The sequence below is a fragment of the Microcaecilia unicolor genome, chromosome 7, assembly GCF_901765095.1.
Source record: "Microcaecilia unicolor chromosome 7, aMicUni1.1, whole genome shotgun sequence".
NCBI lineage: Eukaryota > Metazoa > Chordata > Amphibia > Gymnophiona > Siphonopidae > Microcaecilia > Microcaecilia unicolor.
Genome location: NC_044037.1, coordinates 249,567,945 through 249,593,117, shown reverse-complemented (window position 1 = coordinate 249,593,117; position 25,173 = coordinate 249,567,945). Strand labels below are relative to the sequence as shown.

Here is a 25,173-nt window from a genome sequence, read left to right as displayed (position 1 = left end):
CAATTCTGATCACCGCATCTTTAAAAAGATGTGGAGGGGCATAATCGAACCCATCTCCATGGGCGTCTATGTCCGAGAACGGGTACGTGAAGGGGTTGGACAGACCGTATTTTCAAAAAAAATGGGCGTCCATCTTTCGTTTCGAAAATACAGTTTATACGGACAAAAATGCCATGGATTTAGTCGTTTGTGAGCTGGGCGTTTGTTTTCTTTAGCGATAATGGAAAATACAAACGCCCAGCTCAGAAACGTCCTAATCCAAGCCATTTGGTCGTGGGAGGGACCAGGATTCGTAGTACACTTGCCCCCCCTGACATGCCAGGACACCAACTGGACACCCTAGAGGTCAGTGCGGTGGACTTCAGAAAACGCTCCCACATGCATAGCTCCCTTACCACGGGTGCTGAGCCCCCAACCCCCCTCCCCCAAAACCCACTACCCACAAATGTACAACACTACCATAGCTCTTAGGGGTGAATGGGGCACCTACATGTGGGTACAGTGGGTTTTGGAGGCCTCCCATTTACCAGCACAAGTGTTACAGGTAGGGGGGGATGGGCCTGGGTCCCGCCTGCCTGAAGTGCACTGCGGTACCCACTAAAAGTGGTCCAGGGACCTGCATACACGCAGGCCTCTAGGACTTGTTGCTGCTGTATAACCTTGGCTCACCAGTTGACACCTGAAGACTAATCTCTTTGGAAAAAGTCCTTTATTTGAATAAGCACGTTTACTCACAGTTAACTGCAGATCAGAGGTTGTGCCCCACTGGCAAAGAGTCTTCCTGGTACTGAGATTAGCAGTAGGTCAGAGCTGGCAAAATGCTGTACAATGCCCTCTTTCAGCAACATTCAAGGTAAGAACTAGGTTCTGTAACGTGGCTAACACATGAAAGGGATCTAAAACTGTGTTACAAAAATGAACACTACCTCATGGACTACCAGAAACAAAACAGGGCACACTCTGACCCAGTAAGCAGGGGGAAAAGCACCATGGGAGTAGAGCCTACCAACTACCAACATCATGAGTGTTTAACACAAAGCTACTGGAATCACGGAGCCCAATACCCTACACCCACCACAATGCATTGCTGATGTGACTCTGCAGTGCGCATAACAGAAAAGGTGTCACACTCACCCGAGAGCCACATCAGAACCATGGAAAGGCTGTCGCAGGATAAAACACATTCTGCTGTCATGGAGGTGGGTACGGCATTTGAGGCTGGCATAGAGGCTGAAAAAAAAGTTTTTAAAGTGTTTTTTTTTTGGTGGGAGGGGGTTAGTGACCACTGGGGGAGTCAGGGGAGGTGATCCCCGATTCCCTCCGGTGGTCATCTGGTCAGTTGGGGCACTTTTTTGGGACTTGGACCTGAAAAAAAAGGGTCCAAATAAAGCGGACCAAATTCTCGTCCAAAACGCCCTTCTTGTTTCGATTATCAGCTAAAGACGTCCAACTCTCCTCTGCCGATAACCACGCCCCGGTCCCGCCTCCGACACGCCCCTGTCAACTTTGTTCATTCCTGCGACGGAGTGCAGTTGAAGACGACCAAAATCGGCTTTCGATTATACCGATTTGGTCGCACACGGGAGAAAGACGCCCATCTCCCGATTTGGGTCGAAATATGGGCGTCTTTCTCTTTCGAAAATAAGCTGGATAGTGGAATTAGAAAAGGTACAGAGAAGGGTGATGAAAATGATAAAGGGGATGGTGGGATGACTTTCCTATGAGGAAAGACTAAAGCGGCTAGGGCTTTTCAGCTTGAAGAAAAAATGGCTTAGGGCAGATATGATAGAGGTCTATAAAATAATGAGTGGAGTGGAATGGGTAGACGTGAATCACTTGTTTACTCTTTTCAAAAATATTAGGGGACATTCAATGAAGTAGTAAATGTAAAACAAATTAGAGAAAATATTTGTTCACTCAGTGTGTAATTAAACTCTGGAATTCGTTGCCAGAGAATGTGGTAAAAGCAGTTAGCTCAGCAGGGTTTTAAAAAAGTTTGGCTAGCTTCCTAAAAGAAAAATCCATAAGCCATTATTAAGATGGATTTGGGGAAAATCCACTGCTTATTTCTAGGATAAGCAGCATAAGATGTGTTATATTGCTTTGGGATCTTGCCAGGTACTTGTAACCTGGATTGGATACTGTTGGAAACAGAATGCGAGGCTTGATGGACTATACCAGTGATGGCGAACCTATGGCACGCGTACCGTCGCCTCACCCACCGGAAGTTTGTTCCCTCCTCCCTTCGAGTTCCAGGCCCCCTCCCTCCGAATTTTAAGTCATCTATTTTACCTCATTGGGGTTAGGGCGGCAGCATGCAGGCTCGGCTCGGTGCTTAGTTCAGTTTTCCATTCTCTCTCTCTCTCAGCTCTGGTCCCGCCCTTGCGGAAACAGGAAATGAGGGCGGGACCAGAGCTGAGAGAGAAGGGAAAACTGAACTAAGCACCGAGCCTGCATGCTTTTTACCGCTGCTGCCGCCCTAACACCGACGAGGTAAGATAGATAAAATTTGGAGGGAAGGACCCTGGAACTGGGAGGGAGGGGGGCCTGGAACTTCAAAGTAATATCTCATAATGTGCAAGAAAGTATAATTGAAAAGTTCATGTACTTTGCTTTATCAAAATTGAATCAAACGATTTAGAATTCAATTTTCAATACAGGGCCTCATAGCCAACATAGACTGTTTCACAACAATTCGCACTGCATCAGGGCAAGGTCAGATTAGTAGAAACTACTGCTTTCATATTCCAGAGAACCAAATTAGAGTCAAAAATGAGATTTTTTAATTTCCCTATCTGCCATCTCTTGTCATCTGAGGTTTTACTACAGAAGTATTTCACAAAAATATTGTTTCCATCTGATTCTGACAATATTATAATTTCTAATTGTTATTATTTTCCTTCTAAACTAGTTAAGGAGAATAAGGAGGAGGAGGGGCATGTGATTAATTATCTTTAATGAATCTCTTGATGTAACTAAATTCTGGACAACACAAGATTATATATCATCTTGTGCCACCCTCCTGGTTCCATTCTCCTGTGAGTATGATAAAATAGTTATGTTGAAAGCATATTTTCAGGAAAAAAACATTTCTTATTTTGTTGAATGTGAGTTCAAATATTTCCAGATGTAGCTAGGGCTACACAGTTAATAGAGGAAGCAGTTTATTCAATTGAAATCGAGGGCACTTGCAGTGGGGTTTAGTTTTTTTTTTTTTTTTTTAATTCCCCTGCAAGTGTCTGATTAAGGTTTGTGATGTTAATTATGTATTTTATGACCCAGTTCAGCTTGAGCGGTTCCTAATAGGGAAATGAAGTCAATTTATTTCATATGTTTTTGTCAGTTAATTAGGTTTGGATCTATTTTAGGCCAAAATATTTGCCAGGTTTAACTTGGATTGAAGCTCATATCGCTTATGGGAATTAATGTTGAGTCCTATGTTCAAAAGATTTATGCTCCTACCTTGGGGCCCTTTTGCTAAAGCTTAGCTTGCATTAATGGACATGAGTGTGCGCTAAATGGCGTGTGTCATATTTTATACCTATGGACCACGTGGCACTTAGCACACACTAATGTCATTTAGCAAGCACTAAACTTTAGTTATGCACTTAGGGGCCCTTTTACTAAGCCATGTAGGTGGCCTTGCAGTATGCGTGGGCCTTGCAGTAATTTCAGTTCTGGCGTGCGTCCGCAAAATATTTGTTATTTTCTGGCATGCGGCAGCTGCTCGTGTCAAGTGGCATTTGACGCGCGAAGATCATTACCGCCCGGTTACTGCATTACCGCCCGGTTACTGCGTGAGACCTTACCGCTAGGTCAGTGGCTTGCAGTAAAGTCTCAGACCCAAAATAGAGGTGCAGCAATTTTCATTCTGCCGCACAATCAATTTTGGAAACAATAAAAAAGACATTTTTTGTAGGTGAGCTAAAAAATAATTTTGTGTGCGCCCACAACACGCGTCTGCACTATCGTGAGCCATTTTTCAGTGCACCTTAGTAAAAGGACCTCTTAAATTGACATCCTTGAAAATTTACTAGGGCTAAGTACATAACTTTATATTGAAAATTTCATTAAACTCTTATAGCCTTGTTTACTAAGCTGGCTAAGGAAGCACTAGCGTTTTTAGTGCACGCTAATGATTATCACACGCTAAATGCTAAGTTGCCCATAGGAACATATAGGTGACTCTAGCGTTTAGCGCATGTTAAAAATGCTAGTGCAGCTTAGTAAACAGGGCCCAAAAGTTTAGGAGCATAAAGAATAGGTGCCAAAAGGGGTGGATTTCGAGTGGGGAACAAAGGTCATCTAAGCTTATCATTGATTTAAAGCACTAGACTCAAAAATTAGGGTCATAAATCTAGATAATTGAATGACTGGCCTAAATCTGTAAACATAACTTTTAAGCTCCTAAATTTGATTTTTCAGCTGAAAATTTATGCTCCTAAACTTAGCCAAAAATAGGGCACAGACTAGGATCATAAATTTATAAGCTCAGATTTTTTTTTTTTAATATCAGGCCCATTTGTTTCAGCCTGTGTCCCCATTGATGTGTTTGTATTTCTGTTTTTTTTTTAGTATTTTGTACTGAAGATACTTACAAATTGTAATTAAAAAAATTATAGATGGCTACCTTACCTGGATTGCCATCTGGGTGCTGACAAGGAATATCAGTAGTACCCAGGTAGCTTCCAGCTGTTGCTGATGTACTCTCTTGTTTTTAAGGTGCTTTGTCTAGTATTTAAGTTTCTGAATGGCTTATGTCCTGACAATAGGTTTCAATTGGTAAGTGTCTTGAACTGGAGGGCAGCCACTAGAAGATGTAATTATTTACTACTTGATTTTCCTTCTACTCCAAAAGTTCGATTTAAAGCAATGTTTACCCAATCATTTTTTTTCTACATATTCACTATGGGAACAATTTACCTAGGCTTTGTTTACTACGGTGCACTACCATTTTTAGCGCATTCTAAACATTAGCGCACGCTAACACTAGAGACTACTACTTATCATTTCTATAGCGCTACAAGGCATACACAGCGCTGTACACCATACACAAACAAGGCAGTCCCTGCTCAAAGAGCTTACAATCTAGATAAGACAGGTAGACAGAACAATTAAGGGAAATGGAATAAAGAGGAGGGTAAAAGGACAGGGCAAGTGAGTAGTGGTTAGGAGTCAAAAGCAGTGGTAAAGAGGTGGGCTTTAAGTTTGGACTTGAAAACGGCCAAAGACGGGGCTAAACGTATAGGCTCGGGAAGTGTATATGGGTGTCTCTAGCGTTAAGTGTGTGCTAAAAATGCTAGCACGCCTATAGCGCAGCTTAGTAAACAGGGCCCTTAGAGAGATATGTCTAATGAGGAATTACCTTCAGCTTTTGTTTTCTAGACCCATAGCGTATTAGAGAAAATTAAAAATAATAATAATAATCACTAGAATGTTACGTCTGTATTTTTATTCTCTGTACTTCCTGATATTTGTTATCAGCTTCTTATTGTTACATTCCTGTAACTCGCCTTGAATCCTAAATGGAGAATTGGTGAGAGATAAATCTCAGATAACATAACATATTTATTTCTCATATCTGGATTTGGCCCAGCATTGAATATCCGGTCCCAAGTCTGCCTGACACGGTCAGGGTTTCAAAAAAATCCGACAGCTTCGAGCTGAATATCGCCTCCTTACTTTTTTTGAAGGAATGTTTGAACGCGCCTTTTGGCTCAAACTATTTCAGGATGGACTGATCCAGTCCTGGCTTTATTGTACTGTATACCTAAACCTGTGATCATGCCTTTCTTAAAGAAATCAATAGAAAAATCTGAACTACAAGTCCATATACATAATAGAAGAAAGCGAGAACTAGATTGGCCTGCCCTGAAAAAGCAATGAACCAATTGGCAGCCTTAATTTAAATGTAAGGGTTGGTATTCAGCCAGTGGTGCTCATTGTTTTACTGATCGCCACCAGCGTTATGCCCAGAAATTCAATGCCAGGCCATGTCTGAGCTTCAGTGTTGAATTTCCAAGTTTCCAGAGCTGGATACAGTATAGGCAGTTAATTGCAATATTCAGCACTTAGGGGTCCTTTTACAAAGCCACGGGAGGGCTAACGCGCAGGTAACATGCACCAAATTGGCACTACTGCCAGGGTAGTACGTGCGCCTGGCGGTAATTCTGAGTTTGGCATGCTCCAAATCCCACGATAGAAAATATTTTTCTATTTTCTACCGCAGGGGGCATAGAAGGATGTAACCTAGGGTTTTTAATAGACTAAATTAAAGTCTTTGGTAATGCTGGACTTTAATGTGACTGTGCTTTACTGTGGACACATTGTGATGCTGATGTCAGCAGGATGACAGCATGAGAATCCAAGCTGTACTGTTGTGGCAGTTGGGCAAGTAAGCCTGGTTAGATAGGGTGTGCACTGTTGTGTGTCTGTGCTGGACATGATTTTTCATGAAAATAGCTTTAGGGGTCCTTTTACAAAGGCGCGCTGAAAAATGGCTTGCGGTAGTGTTGGCATTGGTTTTGGGCGCGTGCCAATCCATTTTTTAGTGTGCCTGTAAACAAGGCCTTTTTTGTTTTGTTGAAAATGGACGTGCGGCAAAATGAAAATTGCTGTGCATCCATTTTGGATCTGAGACCTTACCGCCAGCCATTGACCTGGTGGTAAAGACTCACGCGGTAAATGGGCGGTAATGACCTATGTGCGCCAAATGCCACTTGACGCTCATCCATTACGCGCCCGAAAACAAAAAATATTTTTCATACGCGCGTATCGGACGCACATCAAAAATGAAATTACCACAAGAGCCACGTGGTAGTCTGGTAGTAACTCCATTTTGGCGCATGTTGGGCATGCGTAGACACTTACGTGGCTTAGTAAAAGGGCCCCTTAGCTAGTGAGTGTCAGAAAATATGAAAATGGCAGTTGCGCAGTGGCGTTCCCCCAGGTGCCCCCCAGGTGCAGCGCCCCCCCCCCCCCCGGAACAGCACGACACCCCCCCCTCGGCGAAAGAACCCCCCCCGGGTGCACGCCGCTGGGGGGTGCCGCGCGCCTGCCGGCTCTTCGTTTTCATGCTCCCTCTGCCCCGGAACAGGAGAGGGAGCATGAAAACGAAGAGCCGACAGGCGCGCGGCACCCCCCCAACAGCGTGCACCCAGGGCGGACCGCCCCCACCGCCCCCCCCCCTTGGTATGCCACTGCAGTTGCGTCACTGAGTGTGAATGCAATTGGTGCATTGGTTAGGTGTCAGAGAACCAACATGGTTGTTAGATGGCTCTACAGGGGAAAGGCGTGTGTTTAAGAAAAAAAACAGTTTATATGAGCGCTGATATAAAACAACTTCTGCTTCTAATTGTTAAATTAACTAGCAGGGAACAGTTTTAATCCAACCTGAGCTGCCAGTTTAAAAACAGATTAGCTCTGGTGACTGAAGGAACAGTTTGAAAAGGCTGAATTATTATTTCTCTTGTGAGCAGTTGGATGGTACACATGGACAACTTATTTCCACCTCCTTTGAAATATTGTTTGTATCTTTAATTTATCAGTTACTTAAGTGGCCTTGATTGTCTATTATGTTCATGAATTGCATGTTGGTCTTGTTTGGAAAATGATTTTGCTATGGAAATAGAAGGTAAAAATCTGAGATAATGACCCCCCCCTTTTAATAAAAGCATTGTTTTATAACATGATGAGGGAAGCTATCAAGCTACATTAGGGCTTTAAGTCACATTATTTGCCCCTTAATATGACTCAAAAGGCCCTAACACAGCTTGACATAATTTACCACACAATGTTTGTTGCTGTGGGTTCCATAGTAATGAGATACAAAACATGAAAATGCATGTAAAGCAGCTGATTATTATGTAAAAACCATTACGTGACTTGTGGTGATATACTGCAAGTCATGTTATAGGCATAAAAGTACGGTATAATATCCCCAGCAAAAAGGTGGGGTTATTTTACTGTACTGGGATTATCAGAACTCAAAGTCAGATTCAGTTCCCAACTTCCTGATCCAAGTTTCCACACCCCTGATCTAGGCCTCAACCTCTGGAGCCAAGTTCACACTCCTCTGTTCCAGTCCCCAGCCTCCAAAAGTCCCCCTGACTCCACCCCCATACATGTGTGCCCTGGAATCATAACCCCCTAGCAATGGTATGGTAAGACTGCCACTAGGGGCACCATTTTGACAGGCAACACTAGAAGGGCAGGAACAACTGGGGACCACTCCTACCCAGGGACCACCGGACCACCAAGGCGCACAAGTATGGGGTGGGGCGAATTTTGGAGGTTGGGGACTAGATCCAAAGGTTGAAGATTGGAATGGGGGGGGGGGGAGTTGGGAACTTGGATCCGGACATTGGAGACTGGATCGGGGCTAGGGGCTTGATAATGAGGCTGGGATCTGGAAGTCACAGCTGGGAGCATTGGGTTGCAGCTTGGTAGTCCGATGCTTTGAGCCACTAGAATAGCGCTCCTTGTGAAGTGGCTCCCTAGCAGCATTATTCAGTTACCACAGTAAATGACTATTATACAACAGGTTGCTGACTTTCGTTCTAAATCAAATTGTAGTAAAAGCTCACCTTTTGCTGAACCTTGATAACTTCCCCCCCTATATGTACATAAAATTTGCCAGTTGTGGTTTGGGCAGGATCACCTGAGCTAGGTTTTATCCCATTGCATCCTTGGGCTTCAGTTCTGATTTCCCTAACAGCAGGACTATAAACCCATGTACCCTGTCAGGTGAAATCAGGACCACATTAGCTTGGACCACTTGGCATCCCTAATTTCCAAATAAACTAGAATAGGCAGAACATGATTGTGAAGGTACAGTGCTTGCTATTGGGCATTAATTAATAATTATTTTGTGCTTGCAGGTATTTTCTTATACCGCTGACAAGGAGGTCCGCACAGACGATTTATGCTTGGATGTTTCTAGGCTCAATGGCCCAGTGATCATGTTAAAATGTCATCATATGAGGGGAAATCAGCTCTGGGAGTATGATTCTGAGGTACATAATATTCTGGAAATGTACTGTGTTAAAACCTTCATTACTATCTGCATTTCAGTCTGCAGTTGTAATAAGGAAGGGACCTGGAGCCCTTCTGTTCATTACAACTACTAATTTTTATTTAGAAATGTAAACACAGTGGAATATTGCATGCCAGATTAAATTATTTTTCATGTTTGTGCAGAAGTCAGGAAGCCAATGAAGTCCATAGCCTGCCTTGCTTTGGTTCCCCTTTCCATTAATAAACACACACATTGAAAGGCTGACATTTATAATGCACAAAGGTATAGCGCTATCCCTTAATTTCTACAGCTAACCTGATAGATGAGAAAAGAAAAGGATGGTTCCCCTATGATCTATGGCAGTGCTATGGATTTTGCACGTCTGTCTTGTCCTGGCTTTGAATAAACTTCGGTATTCTACATTATCTTAATGGATGGTAATGTATTATACTACAGTGCAACATTTCATAGTGTTGCATATCATTTGAATAGTTGTTTAGGCTCATCCCCAAAACTGCCCCTGACTACCACCCCAAAAACTGCTCTGTCTCCAAAAAAACTGACCCCTACAGCTGCCATGCCACACTACATACTGCGTCCACACCCAAAAATATCCCCTGCAACTGCCACATCACACCTAAACTTTCCACACCCCCACAACTCCCTTCTGCAAACTGCCTCACTTGAAAAAGAACTCTTATCTGCTCCACCACCCTGTAAAATGCCCCACTCCCAAATGTACCCCAGAACTGCCCCACCTTCCAAAAAATAAACCTCTACAAACTATTCTACACCCAATAAGTACCATACCTGCAACTGACATAACACCCATAACACCCAACATAAAAAAACTAATCCTGCTGCTGCCCCACCACTCCACAAATTGCCCCTCCCCCAAAGCTAGTCCCCCACAACTACCTCTATATGGTCCTAACTATTCTTTCTCCCTGAAACTTGCTATCCCATAAGTGCTCCCCAACTCCAGTTACTTCTCCTACACACACAACAAAGAATAAAGATACACACAGACACAAGCACACTAAAAAAAAACACAATAACACAGTAAATGATGGCATGGTCCATCCAGTCTGCCCAAAAAGATGGCCAGAGCCATGCCTGTTACTTTGTGTGGGCTCTAGTCACCCATGCTTAAACATAAACATGTCTGGCCACTGAATATCTGGTTTTATTTTTTGCTGCCAAAACTTGACCTGTTAAGGCAATATTCAGCACCTGACCGCTTAGGCTAAACCGGTCAAAGATAGCGTTCTGCACTGATCCCGCGCCTAACTTTTGGGTGCCAGACATACGCCTGCTGAAACCAGGTGTAAATGCCGTCACCCAACTTAGGTGTGCATAGGCAGTGTTCAGTAATTCTGCGTGTAACTTGTTGGAATGTCCTGACATGTCTATTGGCAGACAGAAACAAAAAAAAGGCAAAGATCTGCCACAGAAATGGCAAATCAAAAGAAAAAAAGCAGATCAAAAAAAGACAAAAAAATAGAACAGGAGGGTAACAGAAGAAGTGGTTTATTACAAGTTACCCGACGTGGCCACGTTTCGCCCTCAGGCTGCGTCAGGGGTAAAAAAACTAATAGGGGTAAAAAGCAAAGTGAACCCCTAAAAGTAGTCATACAACCACCTTACATAAGTGCTTCCCAAGCTTACTCAGCAAACTTCACATAGCATTGTGAAGTTTGCTGAGTAAGCTTGGGAAGCACTTATGTAAGGTGGTTGTATGACTATTTTTAGGGGTTCACTTTGCTTTTTACCCCTATTAGTTTTTTTACCCCTGACGCAGCCTGAGGGCGAAACGTGGCCACGTCGGGTAACTTGTAATAAACCACTTCTTCTGTTACCCTCCTGTTCTATTTTTCTGACATGTCTATTGCCATTCCCCCTTTTGGCATTTCATATATGTCTTTTTACTTATTCATTGTTTTATATGTTTCTAGACACCTGAGGCAGGCCTGTGGCCGAAACACAGATCTGTGTTGAGTCTTTAATAAAATATTTTTTTCGACTTAGTTGTCCCAGTCTCTGGAGTCATTGGTCCACTTCCCACTCTTTTTTTGTTTCTTGTACTTTCGTGGGATTTTGCTGTTCTTCCACTCAGTGGATAACCCTTCCCTGGGTTCTACGTGACAACATTTAAGCGTGGATCTTTATAGAATCACGCATAAGCAGTTGTACATGCAATTCCAAATTAGTGCCAGTGATTGATAGCAGCCAGTTATTACACAGTTTAGTAGCACACGCATCACAGCATCATACCCTTATTTGGACACCCTTTGACGGTATTTCTATAAACAATGCACTAACATTGTGTGCCAGTTACCTCCCCTGCACACACACGTATGCCAGAACACCGCTTAAGCAGTATTCTGCAATGAAGTGCATATCGTCAATAGTGTATAGTGTGCGGGTGGGCGTACATATGGGTGTTTTTTTGGCAGAGTTTGGGAAGAATGCAGAATTACGCATGCAACTTGCAGAATACTGTAAGTTACACATGTGTCACTGGAACTTAGTTGCAAGCATTTATTCCAGCTTTTTGCTCATGCTAATGCAGTACTGCAAGTTAGCGGATGTTAAAAACACAAACCATGTTTTAGTAAATAGCTGTTTAGCATTTGTTAAAGTTTTAGTACAACTACAACATTTAGAAGATAACTTTGTATGAGGTGTATAGATAGCAAAATGGTCATTTAGGTCCGTGCTTGTATTTTATAAAAGACTTAGCGGCACTGATCCTGATAATGGATGTGGATACGAATGTTAATCACTATTTGACATATAAGTGTATTGGCATATTTGTGGAAATTTGTTAAAGTGTGTGGGGAGGGGGAGAAGGTAATATTATTTCATGCTCATTCAATGAGGAATAAGCCTATAATTGTTTATGAAGTAATTATGGAATGCGGGTGCAGACCTGGTTTTTATGATTAAGACATGATGGCCGAAGAGAAATGAGGTGATTGTGAGAATAGGAGCCAACTTTTCAGAATTATTGGGGGGTTTTCAAGCACCCACAGCACCCACAGAGCTAGCTCCTTTGAGTCAGCTCTATCCAGAAACAATATAAATGTTGTAGCCAGGAACCTCAAGGTAAATGAGGGGGGAGTGCACGTGTAATTTTTAGAGAATCTTCAGGACTGTTGTGGATACCAGTTTGGGAAATAAGAGGAGACAAATGTTTGTCAGTACGTGATTCAGAGCCTATAGTGGTGAGGTACCTGGTTATTCCAAAAGTGACTTCAGCAAGGTCAACGTTAAATTTCACATCTGACAGCAGAACCTGGGTCATTGGTGAGTAACAAAGGCACCCAGTATAAGAGGCTTAGGGAGGCTAAGTTTTCCCAGTTCTAACTGTGCTTTTCTGGTAGTGCCCCCCCCCCCCCCCAGCCACCCACTGGCAAGCAGCAGTTTTTGTTCCCTCCCTCCAGTTGCCATCTCTGCAGGGTCCACAGTGGTAATTATGCAGTGAAGCTGCACAGGACCTGTGGCTCTCTGCATACTGCTACTGCTTCTTCTGGGCCTGCCCTGCCTCCTCCAAAAGAGGAAGTTATCGGAGAAGGTGGGGCCAGCTGGGATGAAGCAGCCAAAGCATACAGAGAACCACAGTCCCACACAGCTTTGCTATATGATTAATACTGTGGGCCCAGCAGAGATGGCAACAGGAGGGAGGGAACAAAAGCTCCTTCATGCCGGCAGGCAGCTTGGGACGGGGGACAAATACAGGACCAGTACCGGGGGAGCAGGGAGAGAGACAGGAGCAGTGCCAGGGTCAGGGAGAGATAAGAACACTGTGGGGGGCAGGGAGAGATAAGAGCACTGCGGGGGGGCAGGGAAAGAGATAAGAGCAATATCTAGGGGCTGCAAGAGAGATGGGAGCAGTGTCTGGGTGCTGCGAGAGAGATGGAAGCAGTGTCGGGACAGTAAGAGAGACAGAAGCACTGTTGGTGAGGGGGAGAGAGATGGGGCAATTCTAGGTCAGACCTAGAGAGAGAGAGAGAGAGAGAGGCATGGCCAATGCTTGGTGGGAAATAGAGACAGACAAGTGAGGCAATGCTGAATGGTGTGGGAGAGACACACACACATACAAGTGGATCAATGCTGGATAGAAGGTCAGATAACCAAAGAAAGAACAGGGCAGACGATCCGCAAGATCGAATAAGGTGGTAGAAAACAGCAGATCAAAACCAAGCTGTTGAGGTCATTTTTATGCAATACTTGGTGCACCTCCTTTCATCTCTTACGCCTATGTTTACAAAGGTGCGCTATAGATGCATTAGTGTGGTTAATGCGCTTTAATGGTTAATGCACATTAAACGCTAATACGCCCATAGAAATGTATAGGTGTGTAGCGTTTAACACGCCTTAACTTTAAAGGTGCATTAAAAACACTAACGCACCTTAGTAAACATACCCCTTAGTCTGTAATACTATCCATTGCTTATTTTAGTACTAAATTATTTTGTAGATGTGTTATAAGTTATATGATTTTGACTGTACATGTGGTTGATTAATCTTTTAGTGTACACACATTTCTTTTTAGGTACATGTTTTGGTCTTTTTATAAGTCTACAAGAAGTCCTTTATTTTTATGACTCATTATAACCCTTTTACTAACATGTTTTTATTTTATCCTGTTGCCAATAATTTCTGATCCCCTGATACAGCCCTTTCATAGGCCAAAAAGGGCCCGTGTCTGGCTTTTCTGGTTGTATTTTATCTACTACAGAGAACAAAGTTTGGAGAAAGACTTCCTGGTTTTGATCCCCATAGGGTGATGGTGAGACAGATGCTGGATGGCATGGGGAGAAAGAGAGAGAGAGAGAGAGGCAATACTGCATTGGGAGGGGGGGAGGAGTTGAGAGAGAGAGACAGACAGACAGACAGAGAGAGACAGGGCATTACTGCATGGGGTAGAGAAAAAGATGAGGCAATCCTGGATGGAGAACAGAGACATATTGCATGGGGGAGTAATACAGGGCAATGCTGGATGGGGAAGAGAAGGGGAGAGACAGACAGGAATAATGCTGGATGGTGGGGTAGGTGGTGAGAGACAAGAGAGGAGATACAGGATAGCAGTGAGAGAGAACAAAAACAAGAGAGGAGCTGTCTGGATGCAGTGGAGGAGAGAGAAATACACAGAGGACCTGCTGAATGGTGGGGGGAGGTAGGAAGATATAGAGAGGAGCTGCTGGATGGCAGGTGACAGAGAGAGAGAGAGGAGCTGCTGGATAGTAGGTAGTAGAGGGAGAGAAAACTGGATGGCAGGGTGGCTGGGTAGGGGGAAAGTTGAGTTAGTGAAAGTCTGGGGAATAAGAGAAAGGAGAATGGGAGGGCCAGGATGAGGGATAGAGATGGAAAGCTGTACGTAGATGCAGTAACAAGAGGGAGATACTGGAGAATATGAATGATTAAAATCTAAAAAGGAAGAAAGCTGAAAGGAACAGATAAGAAAAGAAGACAGAAAACAGTAACCACATACTAGGATCAACACAATTAGGAAAATTAAGTGGCCAGACAACAAAGGTAGAAAAAGAATTTTATTTTTTATTTAGGATGAAGTATGTAGCTGTGTTAGTCCACTTTATAGGTTAATACATTTTCTAAAAAATAGAAAATAAGATGATACATTTTTATTGGACTAAATACATTTTTGACTAGTTTTCTAGCTTTTGGAGGCCATAGCCTCCTTCCTTAGGTTGGACAGTATACTGCTGTTAAGTTATCCTGTCCTGACCGAAGATAAGAAGTTTTGGCCTTTGAAAGCTAATCAAACATTGTATTAAGTTAATCCAATAAAAAATGTTATCACCTTATTTTCCATTTGTGTTTTAGTTGCTAATTTGTAATGTAGTGATTGGAATACACCAGTTTTTGAAATTTACATTTGCTATCTTTATATTTTGCACAGCAGAGGGGGGCATGCATCACTGCTTCTCTTTCCCTGGTTGTTGCATTATATGCACAGTCAGGCTTTTGGGGGGGGGGGGGGGGGGTTAATTTACTTTTTGTATACATATTTCTATTTTTAGTTTGTGATTACTTATTCCGTACTTGGTGAGAGAATTTGTCTGTGTTCTTCATATGTGAAAGAGACTGGATTCTCTGTTAGCATATCTATGTAGGACCAATCCATGCTAATCAGGCTTGTTTAGTTTTCCAATAGGTGAATTGATATTTTAATGCCCATTGTCTTTTCCTAGGTAGGCCCTTGTTGTGTTACGCCTGGAAGTTAGTGCTGTTATGGTATGGTAGAGTTGCGTTATTGATTCTGAGTGACTTCTGTAGGGGTTTTTTTTTTATTACTTCTCAATATGCCTGGTATTGGATTTTATCATATTTTATTTGAACTGTTGTAATTTTGTAACTATAATAGTATTCATGGACAAAATGTTCTAGAATTCCACCACTCTTTTAGTAAAGAATCGTTTTATCTGAAAATGTTAAAATCCATCCTTAGAACATGCCTCTTTGTTTCATTTGTTAATCTTAGAGTAAAATAGTTGTCAGCAAGACAATTCATTGATAGGTTTGTATAACATAATTGAAACTCCTAATCATTCCTTGTATAAATTTCAGCTTGCACAGGCTTTCAGCTTAGTCTAGTAGCCTTGTCTGTACAATATTAAATACGTAGATATTCATGTAAGTGCTCAAAGCCTAGTTCCCATCCTCCTAACAAAGGTTTAATACAATGAAAGGATGGCATCTTTGTTCTTTGCTTCAGCCCTCCCTTTCCAGCAGTTAAATGTGAGCCAACATGAGCCTGATTCTTGCTGCTGTTACTGCTGCTACAGTTGTGTCTACTTATACATTCATTCCCATTTCCTGGTCTTTAGCAACTACCTCTCCATTCCACTCCTAGTGCATTGCACCTGACTAGTTTCTTTTTTTTAACTCCATGTTTATTACAAATCAAATAGTACCCCATGCATTTGTCCATGAATTCATATTGGTCTTTCTGTAAAATCAATGTGTAGTCAAGTTAATTTATAGTAAGACAGTTTGTTGGGAGTGATTTTATAAGGGTTTGGGCATGTAGAGCTGTGTTGTACATACTCGAATGGAAGAGCAGCCTCATGGTTAGAGCAACAATCAAACCAGGGAAACCAGGGTTTGAATACCGGTGCAGCTCCTTGTGATCTTGGGCAAGTGTCTTTACCCTCCAATGCCTTAGGTAGAAACTTAGAATTTAAGCCCTTTAAGGACAGGAAAATATCTACTGTACCTGAATGTAACTTGCCTTCAGCTACAACTGAAAAAAGAGGTGAACTATTCCTTAATCCCTTCCCTCTTATAAAATTGTCATGGGGGTATACACGCCTAAAAAGCATAGAGCCTTCTTATATATGAGAGAGAGAGAGTTTATTAGTAATCTTAACATACTGTCTTTCCTCAATGGCTTAACAAGGTGGTGTACATTCAAAAGCAAAATGAAAGAGTAGAAAGGAGCACCAATTTAAAATAGAAAAGAGAGCAGACCAACAACTCGCACATAAGATAAAGACATGGTCAGAATGAGGTCAGAAACAGGCTCAGGGTATTCATGTGCACAGCACTACTTACGGACTGGTCCCCAAAGATGTTCAAAGATAGTTGGGTCTTTAAGGCAGAATGAAACTTGGGATAGGACAACTCTAAGAAAACAGTGGCTGGAAATGCATTCCAAAAAGAGAGCACAGTGCAACAGAATGCACTTTGCCTAGTAGATTCATATTTTGCTGATTGTTCAGGTGGCATATGCAGCTGGCAATTGTTAAGGGAACATAGAAACCTAGGGGGTGCATATAGAATGATAGATGTAGGAAGATAGGAAGGAATACCAGAACTTACAACCTTGTGAGTGAGGGTAAGAGTTTTGTCCGTGAAGTGGCCCACCCATACCTTTCAAATTAGAGACTGGCAAGGAACCTTTCAGAGTTCTTTGATTTTCTAGATTATGATTCTCCTGCTAGAGAGGGGAACAGTGATTCATACTGTTATGAAGGATATTGTTTTGAAAAACTGTGAACCTCTGCTAAAAGTCCAGGTTACTTCAAAGAAAACTGATACCATGTACAGGATACAGAAATGCACGGAGTTTAGAAAAACACGATTACCCCAAGAGTGGAGGTCCCGATTATGGTGGGAAACACTGCCTTGGTAGTTGCTGCAGGTGAAGAGCAGAGTCCTTCAGTTTTGAGCCAGGCTGAGCTAGCAGCACAGGGAGACAAGTGTTTTCTAGCATATTTAGTCTGTGCTGCGATACCAGAATTTCTGCTGCTAATACATAAGGCATTTTGCTTGAGAAAGAGCTTGTTGCCTGACAGTTAGTATGAAACATTGAGAGGGTGAGATTTTCCACAGTGAAAGGGAGATCTCCCCTTGACACTACAAGCTTAACAATAGCTGTTTATTAAAAAGGATCTCTGTAACCTTGCACAAACCTTCAATTTTAAACTTAATTAGTCTGTGCTGCAGTGGTTCCAGTTGTCAATTACTGATCCTTTAAAAAAATAACCTTCAATATTTTTCATTATTCTAGTATTTTGTAACCAATTTATAACTTCATCAGTGCAGATCATCTCAAAAAAAGCAATTTCATACAGCCTTGACGTATAGAAAAAGCAAATACTTAGCTTAAAGATGAAACCTGATCCTCCTATGGGACCCGTTTCATCAGCAAAAAATTGGCTTCATCAGGGTCATTTCATTTCATGTCTGCAATGAGTACAAAACAGACAAATTCTATTACAATACTCAATTTTACCCAGTAAACCAACACATTTAAAACTAACTTACTTAGGGCTCTGTTTATTTACTGCACTGTATGCGTGCTAGCGATTTTAGCGCATGCTAAAAATTAGCATGCACTAATGCTAGACACATTTGTATTCCTAAGGGTGTCTCTAGCATTAGCGCATGCTAATTTTTAGCATGTGCTAAAAACGCTAGCACACCTTAGTAAACAAGGCCCTTAGGGGGTTGTTTGCTAAAGCTTAGCTTGAGTTATAACTGCAGATAATTCAAGCTAAGCTTTAGTAAACAACCCCCTTAGTGTCTGCTGGATACAGCTTCACGGCAGGCTGCAGCATTGAAAATGGCGATGCTTTAACTAAAACTCCAGCGCTTGTGCTTTAAACCTTCAAGCCTATAGTCTGACCTGCTGTCATATTCACTATATAAATATATCACATTATTCGTTAACATTCTAATTCTACTCGAACACATTTTAATGTATGAAAATCTTATCATAATTAACCTTAAATTATTATCTCTGTGGCGCTTAAAATATTAAAATGCCTGCACACGCTCTGTTAATACTAATTTCAATAAAAAGCCAAACTGAACCACCCCCATTATAACTTGAGTCTAAAAATTCAGATCAGTATTCTAATTTTCTCAATTCTCTTGGAAAACCTTGCTCACAAGGTTCATGTTCAAGATTTTAACAGACATCTGGGCTGCGAGCAGTTGTGGGCACATTTTTTTGGCGTTTCCTAGAAAAGTACTCAAGTCAGCATTTAAGCCAGCATGATATTATAATAGAGATTTTGTTGTTGTTGTTGTTGGAGAAGCCAGTACATCAAAGTGAAGAGGAGAACATCCAGACCTAGGTGTTCTCCTAAAGGCTCAGATATGTCTCGTATTGTAAGAAGGAACTGGGAGATCATTAAACTGCACCCTGTTTTTCAGGCTACAGATTTGAGGATTGCATTTCAATGAGAAAAGAACTTAAAAGAACTGTTGAGTCCTGCAGTTACCAATGTAACTCGGGTCTCACCCGGCACTAGCTCCAGACCTGGGCCACAAAAGAAAAAAGCTTTCTCTTCACACTTATACTCCACAGTCTTTGCTCACTCTCAGGCCATACGTACCCTGTGCTTCTTTCCAGTCCCCTTACAGTCAGGCTGGGGTGGGTAATGGTCCAGAATATCGATCCGGGGATTTGGGAGACACTCTTCCAGTTCAGGGTTCCACTCCAGTCCAGCAACCACTCAACACTCCCAGAGGCTTATTAACAAACTTCAACCTTTTATTGTAACTTCTGCAACTAACAAACTCTTAATTCAGTGATCCGTTCAACAGTCAGTGATATAAACTATTCTATAACTACTTATATATGCATATAAACAGGGATCGTTTCTTCCCAAGGCTATTCACATATGTACAGTAACTCCACTTATACCTATCCTGCAGCCAGATGTAACCTCCGGGCTGTTTTCTCCTTCCAATGCACTCCGTTACCACCAGGCACAGATCCGTTATGGTTGTCCTACTTCCATGAGTGTATAGCACCCTGGCCTTGGGCAGGCTTCTTCCTGCTCCAAACCCCGCTTATGGGCCAGACTCCCCAATCTACCCAAAGCTCTGGCTCCTTCTCCAGTTGCTGTAGATAGGTCAACAACTGTCCCTTGATTATAGCCATTCTCCTTCTTCGGGTCATTTGGCAGGGGCTTGCAGGCAACCAAAAACCTTTCCCGCTCTAATTTTTCTATATTATTTCCTCCCAACTCCTTCCAGAGCTTCATTCTTCCCCACATGGGCACTATCTTTCTCCATTTTATTCCCAACATACTCCCCATGGGCAGGGCTTCCTCCCACCCAGGGATCTCCCAGTCCTCCTCCAGTGACTCTACAAGGGCTCACCCCTTCAGTAATCCCAATCTAACAGGGGATTACACTAAGAAGATAAAGAGCTCCTCTGTCTTACCGCAGGGACATTATAAATGTATGAGCTGCAGTATTTGTTCAGTGACTATGCAGTTGAAAGAGTTTACAGATCCCCTGGATGCAAAAAAGTATTATCTGAAACACTTAGCAACTGTAAATTTGAATATGCTATCTATCTGGTTCCATGTCCTTGTTAGAAGATCTACGTAGGAATGATGAGCAGAAGTTTGAGAACAAAATGCTGGAACATAAATCTAATACAAAACTGCACAAATTAAACGAATCATTACTTGAGCATTGCATAACTTTTTCACATAAAGTCAATGAGTTAAAATGTTTTATTCTTGACTTTGAACCCCCCCCCCCCCTCCCCAAGGAATCCATAGATTAAAAGAAGAGAGTCATAGTGGATTTACATGCTTGACTCATTGGAGCCGAAGGGATTGAATCAGGCCATTGAATGGATTATGTTTCTTTAAGAGACTGGATTTTTAAGAACACGCCAAAAAAAATATGCTGACGAATGTTTGCGGCACAGAAGATGTCTGTTAAAATCTTAAACATGAACCTTGTAATCAAATACTGTTTTTCAAGAGGACTGAGAAAATTAGAATACTGATCTGAATTTTTGGACTCAGGGTATCATAATGGGGGTGGTTCAATCTGACTTTTTATTGAAATTAGTACTAATAGAGCATGCGTAGGCACTTTAAGAGCCAGGGAGATAATAATTTAGTCGATCTGGTTGTCATACATTAAAAATATGTATGAGTAGAGTTAGAGTGTTAACAAATAATGTGTTATATTTACTTCCCTGTTTACTAAGCTATGCGACAATGCCGACACAACGCACTCAAAGTGAATGGGCTGTGTCGGCATTTGCACACAGCAGCCACTAGTGTGGCTTAATAAACAGGGGGGTTATACAGTGAATATGAAGGTGGGTAAGACTACAGACTTGAAGCTTTAAAGTGCATTCACTGGTGTTTTAGTTAGAGCAGCACCATTTTCAATGGTGTAGCCTGCAGCCAGATGTAACCTCCGGGCTGTCAGCATTAGCGCATGGCAGCTACTAGTGCGGCTTAGTAAACAGGTATAAGTAAGTTAGTTTTAAGTGTTTTGGTTTATTGGGTAAAATTAATTGAGTATTCTAATGGAATTTGTTTTGTATTCATTGCAGACAATGTTTACTGATATGAAAATGTGGGATACAAATGCAGCAAATAAATAAATATACAATTCCGAATTGAATGACCCTAATGAAGCCAGTTTTTTACTGGTGAAACGGGTCCCATAGGAGGATCGGGTTTGATCTTTAAGCTAAGTATTTGCTTTTTATATGAGTCAAGGCTGCACAAAATTGTTTTTTGTTTTTTTAAGATGATCTTTACTGAATTTAAGTTATATGTTATTCAATGATAAAAATTAAAATGGTTAAAAAATACTAGAATAATGAAAAATATTTAAGTTTTTTTTTAAGGATCAGTAATTGAAAATTCAAGGTTTGTGCATGGTCGCTGAGATCCTTTTTCCTCCTTTTTACTAAATAACAACTATTGTTAAGATTGTAGTGTCAAGTGGAGATCTCCCTTTCCCCATCATATTATACCTTTGTTCTCCATTTTGTTCTATAAATTGCAGAGGTGAGATTTTCCTCAGAAAGAGTCCTTAGGAGCTTGGAAGCCTCGTTTACTCCTGGATGAGGAATGTCTGGAAGGAGATTCCCTGGGATTAGCAGTCTCAGTGAGCATCAGCAGTGTATCCAGGTTGAGAGATCAGGGAGATTGGCTTGAGGAAGATGATGTTCTTCCAGGCAAAGATGCTATGGTAGTCGGTATTTTCCATAGGGATGAGTGGTCCACCTTGATAACTCAAGTGCTCATGGCATTCATGATTTTAGACTCTCAACCAGCGGAGAGTGCAAAGACTAAAAGACCCTCTGCAAGAGGGGACAAAGAAGCCAGTGTTGGTATTCCCAGTGCATAGGACTTTTAAGAACATGATTGCATAAGAGTGGGACACCCTCAATATAGGGTTGAAAGTGTCAATATCTAAGGCAATGTTATATTATATCCCAGTGTTGAGTCATTCTGATGCTATGATGTTATACCTCTTATTGTCTTTTACTTTTGTTTAACCCTTATAGTACTTTGCTTTAAAGTTTGATGTAAGCCACACTGAACCTGAACTTGTTTGGGATAATGTGGGGTATAAATGTTATAAATAAAAAAATAAAAGGGAAGTCTTCTGTCTCCAAAGATGGATGCTTTCATCTCAGCAGTCACCAGACTATACCCCCCACCCCAGTGGATGGAGGTGCAGTCCTCAAAGATTCACAGGACTGACATGGTGCCACAACCCCTGCCGTCTACCACTGCATGTAATGTGGTGCCTGTTTGCATTTATTGCACAGGGCAAAAGTTACCACACTTTAGTACAAGGGCTATGTAAGGAATCTCTTCTCAAAACAGCATTTTTACTGTATTTGACTAAATAGTGCTTTATCAACTTGCTGGTAATATAATATTTTAAAATAATAGATAATAACAGTTGTTTTCACGAACTCTTTAATATCCTGCAGCAAACACCTTTACAAGAAATTTAGGGAAAGAATTTGTAAAACACTTGCAAGAATAAGATCAGCCATGAGGTGGAGCTAATAAGAAAGAAATATTCTTGATTCATAGCCCAAGGACTTATACCAAAAGAAACATAATGGAAGTGTTTGTATATGGGTGAAAGTATCAAATAGCGTGAATACTGTCAAATGACATAGCAACAATGGAAGTCAGATTAGGCTTGTGTGGCATTTGCTCTTGTGAATAATTGGTTTACATGCATAAATAGCCCTATGCGTATACAAAGCCATTGATTACATGTGCGTATGCAGAGCACAAAGGATTTGAAGGGGGTTGTTCTGTGTGTGGATTGGACTGAAAATTATTCATGTATTTCCTATTTTGTGATGGCAGTACATGCATACTTTTTTGGTCTGGCAGGAGATAGGAGGCAGAACCTCCAGCTCTGAGCCTTTCTCAGTCACTTTAGTATTCATGTATTAATACTTAGGTACACTTAGGTACACATTCCTTTGACTAAAATCCTTAACCAAAACTGGTTTATGAAAATCAAACAGCAATTTGAAATAAACATCTATACAATATAAATCTTACCCGCATCTCTCTTTCACTAGGAAGAAAGAATAATACTATTTATTTATTGCATTTGTATCCCACATTTTCCCACCTATTTGCAGGCTCAATGTGGCTTACAATACATCATGAATGGTGGAAGTATATAAGAGAGTATACATTTAGTATTACATAGGATCTTGGGTAACATGATATTGATGAAACAAGATAGTAGTGTAACAAGCAAATATTATAAGACAATTCTGGATATATGTGTAGGAGTTCACATTTGTTGATCTTTGTGGTATGCCTTGTCAAAGAGATGGGTCTTCAGTATTTTGCGGAAGTTAGTTAATTCATAGATCGTTTTCAGGTTGCGCGGCAGCGCGTTCCAGAATTGTGTGCTCAAGTAGGAAAAGGTTGATGCATGCGATTGTTTGTATTTTAGACCTTTACAGTTGGGGAAGTGGAGATTGAGGAATGTGCGGGATGATTCTTTAGCATTCCTGGGTGGTAGGTCTGTCAGGTCTGACATGTAGGCTGGGGCATCTCCGTGAATGATTTTGTGAACTAGGGTACATATTTTGAATGTGATGCGTTCTTTAAGTGGGAGCCAGTGTAGCTTTTCTCGTAGTGGTTTCGCACTTTCATATTTTGTTTTTCCAAATATGAGTCTAGCTGCTGTGTTTTGAGCTGTCTGAAGTTTCTTGATTATTTGCTCTTTGCAGCCGGCGTATAATGCGTTGCAGTAGTCTAGATGACTGAGTATCATTGATTGTACCAGGTTGCGGAAGACGGTCCTTGGGAAGTAAGGTCTTACTCTTTTTAGTTTCCACATTGAGTGGAACATCTTCTTGGTTGTGTTTTTCACGTGACTCTCAAGAGTCCAAGAACTAATCAGAGAAAAATAATATTCCTCCTTTAATAAACCACCACTTCAATATTTTAACAATAACACTAAAAACAGAGTATAACATATCATAAAACATCATAAAAATATAATAGCAATTAATGATACACTATAAACCAAATAAAACAACAGACTAACCTCTTCTCCAGATTCCCTTTACTCTTCAGCCCCTTTTCAAAAAACTAAGCTGACCCACTCACAACCAGAGGCCATTGGTATGCCGTAACTCCTAACGATCCTGAATGGCTGTTCATAGGTGACTTGCCAACTATGGCAAATGTGACAGAGTTTGCAATTAGTACTCCTTAAGTGTTAAATTTTTAAACCATTCAATTCAATGGTAATACATTTTTGAACCATACAATCCAAAGGGAATGAGATGAAAATTATGATTCTGATGTAGAAATCTGGGTATCTGTTCTGGTGAAGCTTCATTGTAGTCTGAGCTACACCTCCCTACACCCCTCCATGTTTTGAATAATCAGCATGAGGACAAGGATGTCACATAGCTCAAAATTCTTGAGAGCAGCATGAAGTTGAGTCAGCAGCTGAAAGCTGCTACTTCTATACTTCTGCCTCACAGAAAACCAGAATGGGAAAGGGGATGCTTCCAGGAATGAGTTCAGGACCACAACTCCATCACTAGCATGTCACAACCAAGTAACAGTTGTGATCCTGACACTGAGAAACATTAATCCAAAAGGCTTCACATGGGAGTAAAATGATCACTTGGCTGTAGATCACAAGAAACAGATATATCCGTCCTAAAACTTTTTTTTAATAAATTCATAAGTGCTAGATTTCACAAAATTGTTCTAAGGGGAAACAATTAAGAAGCTGAACCCTAAAACTCAAAGTTTAGTTTTTTTAATGTAGTTTTAAAAATTAGAAAGGAAAGCATGAGTGCCCTCTCATTTGCTCTTTTTAAGCTTATGTCCAAATGAGTAATCAACTGACAGACTGACTCAGAGCAGTTGTAAATGCTAATTGGCATCACCAGTAACATGCAAGTAAAAATGGCTTATATATTTTAGCCCCAGGCTATACTTGGAGGGAGGAAACGAGCAATTGACACAGGTGTGTGTGGGGGGGGGGGGGGGGGTTATGGGTGTAAGTGAGCAAGGTACTGGAGAATGAGTAGGTAAGGAGGTCTAGGGAAGAGGGATTGATATTGGGATAGTGGTCAAGGAGAATGTATGAACTGAGATAGAAGTGTGGAATGGAGGCCAGGAGAGAATAATGCAAGCTGGGAAACTGAATAATATGGGTAAAAGTGTGTTTCTTCCATTTCTGAGAAAAATTTTTTCTTCAAGTGGGTTCCAATAGGAAAAAAACCTGTTAAAAACCACTGCCTTAGAGGATCATCTATGATCTCAGAAGACTATTCTGTTTATTTGTCAGGGATTGCCATAGTAATTTATTGTGTCTCTCTCTAGCTCCCATGGAAT

At 41.4% G+C, this 25,173-nt stretch overlaps 1 protein-coding gene across 1 annotated transcript in view; it reads left to right on the top strand.

The window, feature by feature from the left end:
• Positions 1–25,173, top strand: part of GALNT13 (polypeptide N-acetylgalactosaminyltransferase 13) — a 408,240-nt gene that overhangs the window by 324,385 nt on the left and 58,682 nt on the right. Inside the window, exon 10 of the mRNA XM_030210028.1 lies at positions 8,880–9,014. Within this exon, the coding sequence (XP_030065888.1) occupies positions 8,880–9,014 (135 nt within the window). The remainder of the gene's footprint in view (positions 1–8,879; positions 9,015–25,173) is intronic.